The sequence below is a fragment of the Haplochromis burtoni genome, unplaced genomic scaffold (genome assembly GCF_018398535.1).
Source record: "Haplochromis burtoni strain Fernald_Lab_line unplaced genomic scaffold, NCSU_Asbu1 Contig_871, whole genome shotgun sequence".
Taxonomy (NCBI): domain Eukaryota; kingdom Metazoa; phylum Chordata; class Actinopteri; order Cichliformes; family Cichlidae; genus Haplochromis; species Haplochromis burtoni.
Genome location: NW_024583232.1, coordinates 55,172 through 57,289, shown reverse-complemented (window position 1 = coordinate 57,289; position 2,118 = coordinate 55,172). Strand labels below are relative to the sequence as shown.

At 43.5% G+C, this 2,118-nt stretch overlaps 1 protein-coding gene across 1 annotated transcript in view; it reads left to right on the top strand.

Moving 5' to 3' along the window:
* Nucleotides 1-2,112, top strand: part of LOC102299789 — a 3,428-nt gene extending 1,316 nt beyond the window's left edge. Inside the window, exons 2-3 of the mRNA XM_005951050.3 lie at nt 116-475; nt 551-2,112. Coding sequence (XP_005951112.1) covers nt 116-475; nt 551-762 — 572 coding nt within the window. The 3' untranslated portion in view covers nt 763-2,112. The remainder of the gene's footprint in view (nt 1-115; nt 476-550) is intronic.
* The last annotated feature ends 6 nt before the right edge of the window (nt 2,113-2,118 follow it).

Below are 2,118 nucleotides of genomic sequence, written 5' to 3'. Positions count from 1 at the left end.
TGATCACGAACTCGTTCCCAATGATGTAAAATAAACGTGTGTGTGTTCAGCAGAGCTCAGTGGTCTCACTCTAGCTCCTCACACTAACCAGCTGCTGTTGTTTCCTCTCTTTCAGTTGTGATAAACATCCCAGCTGTATCTGGACAAAGTGCCATTCTGTCGTGTCGAACTCAAAACAAATCCGTCATAGTGGTGGAGTGGAGCAGACCTGACCTCAAGAATGAGCATGTCCTGTTTTACCGGGATGAGCAGTTTGACACAGACAACCAGCATCCATCTTTTAAGCAGCGGGTGGCTCTGCAGGACAGACAGATGAAGGATGGAGACGTGTCTCTGATCCTGAAGGATGTGACGATTAACGACATGGGAACGTACGAGTGTCGTGTTTTCATGAGAGGGACAAACCGCAGGAAGAGAGCCATTTTGGAGACTGAGCCCATCTGCATCATCAACCTGAGTGTCTCTGCTCTTTCAGGTGAGTCACTAGAGTTCAGTGTGTCTGTGATCACCCACCTGACAGCTGACACTCACACCTGTTTCTCACCTGCAGGACCACCAGGAGGAGAAGAGAGGTTTAGACATATTGGACTGATCGTTGCCCTTTTACTTTTCACTTCATCACTGCTTCTTCTTGGAGTTGATCTTTTCATCCACAGAAGACAAAAACAACAACAGACTCACGGCTCACAGAAGCCTCCTGGTGTGAGTGATTCTCCTACTGCTGATATTAGTGTAGAAACAGAGAGGATCTACACTACATAGAAGCTGATGATGCTGAACTCCTCCAGACATCAAGCATGTTGAGAATTTGATTTGATTTTTCTGGATTAGTTAGCACCACACGTATAAAACAAAGACAGTGGCAGTCACATTAACTTCCCCATCCATCCATCCCCCACCAGGGCTAGCCATGTGCTCTGCTAGCATTTAACTATAACTGAGGCCCAAATAACCAAAAAACTGTAAGATCTCAGTGATCTTGGCATTACTAAGAATTAAGAACATGCCTAGCACCAACAACAAACTGAGAAAGAGGATTAGCACAAAAAACAAATAAACCAAACACAAGTTTTTCCCATGATACAGTACTGACACCTCCCCTCAGTCTCAAAGCTCTTCTGCCAACTGTCACATGACTAACTCAGCAGTGTTATTACAGCCTTATGAAAACACAGAATGAAATCAGTTTCATGTAACTGCAGAGTTTAGTAGTTCCAGCTGACGCCTCACACCTTTCTCTCACACACAGTCTGGGTCTGTTTCCTCAGCTGCTTGTTGCTGGTGTTTATTTATTTATCTATTTAATTATCATTGGCATAGAAAGAACATGTGAGCCCTGTTCCAGTAATAATTGTTGGGTTACATCTCTAAGTTTGTTTAAGCAGTGATGAGAGAAACTCAGATTTTCCCTTAAAGTTTATTTTAACTCTGAGTCAGTTGCTGGGTTAACAGACTCAACAGACCAGTTCCTCTTTGGCTGAATGACGCTCGGTGTCATTTTCTCCTTCATAAAGTTGCTGTCAAAGTGCTTAAAGGAGCAAAATAATGAGAAGACGCTGGTTTAATTTCCAGTTACAGGTTAGTGTCCCTGTTTATAACTGTGGACAGTGATGCGGCTGTCAGAAGGTCAGTTCCATTGTACTGAAAGCATTTAATGTTGTTCATACACGGATCAATGACAAAGTATTTCTCGTCTTCTCTGTCGCACCGACCAAAAAAGTGTCTCACACAGCTGGATCCTGGAGATGATGTAAATACTTGTGTGAAGATGAGGCTGAAATGACAGATTACAGAATAAGATTCACTCATTCAATGATGTCAAACAATATTTCAAAGGTTCAGAGTTTAAACAGATTGTTCAATGAAAGTCACCTTAACATGTCTCAGTGGGTCGACTCAGAACTAGAGCGCATGAGGATGTTGTTACTCTGTAACAGTTCAACAAACCATGTCCGAGTTCACTCGCAGAGCTGCACGGATCTAAAACTGAAAGGATCACAGATTTAAACCGGATCAGGCCGGGATCCAACTTGGCTGATCTCAGAGTCGACCTGCTCTGTCTTCTCACTGTTGTCATTGAACGTCGAGGGGCAGACAGATGATCTGGGTACAGGCTGA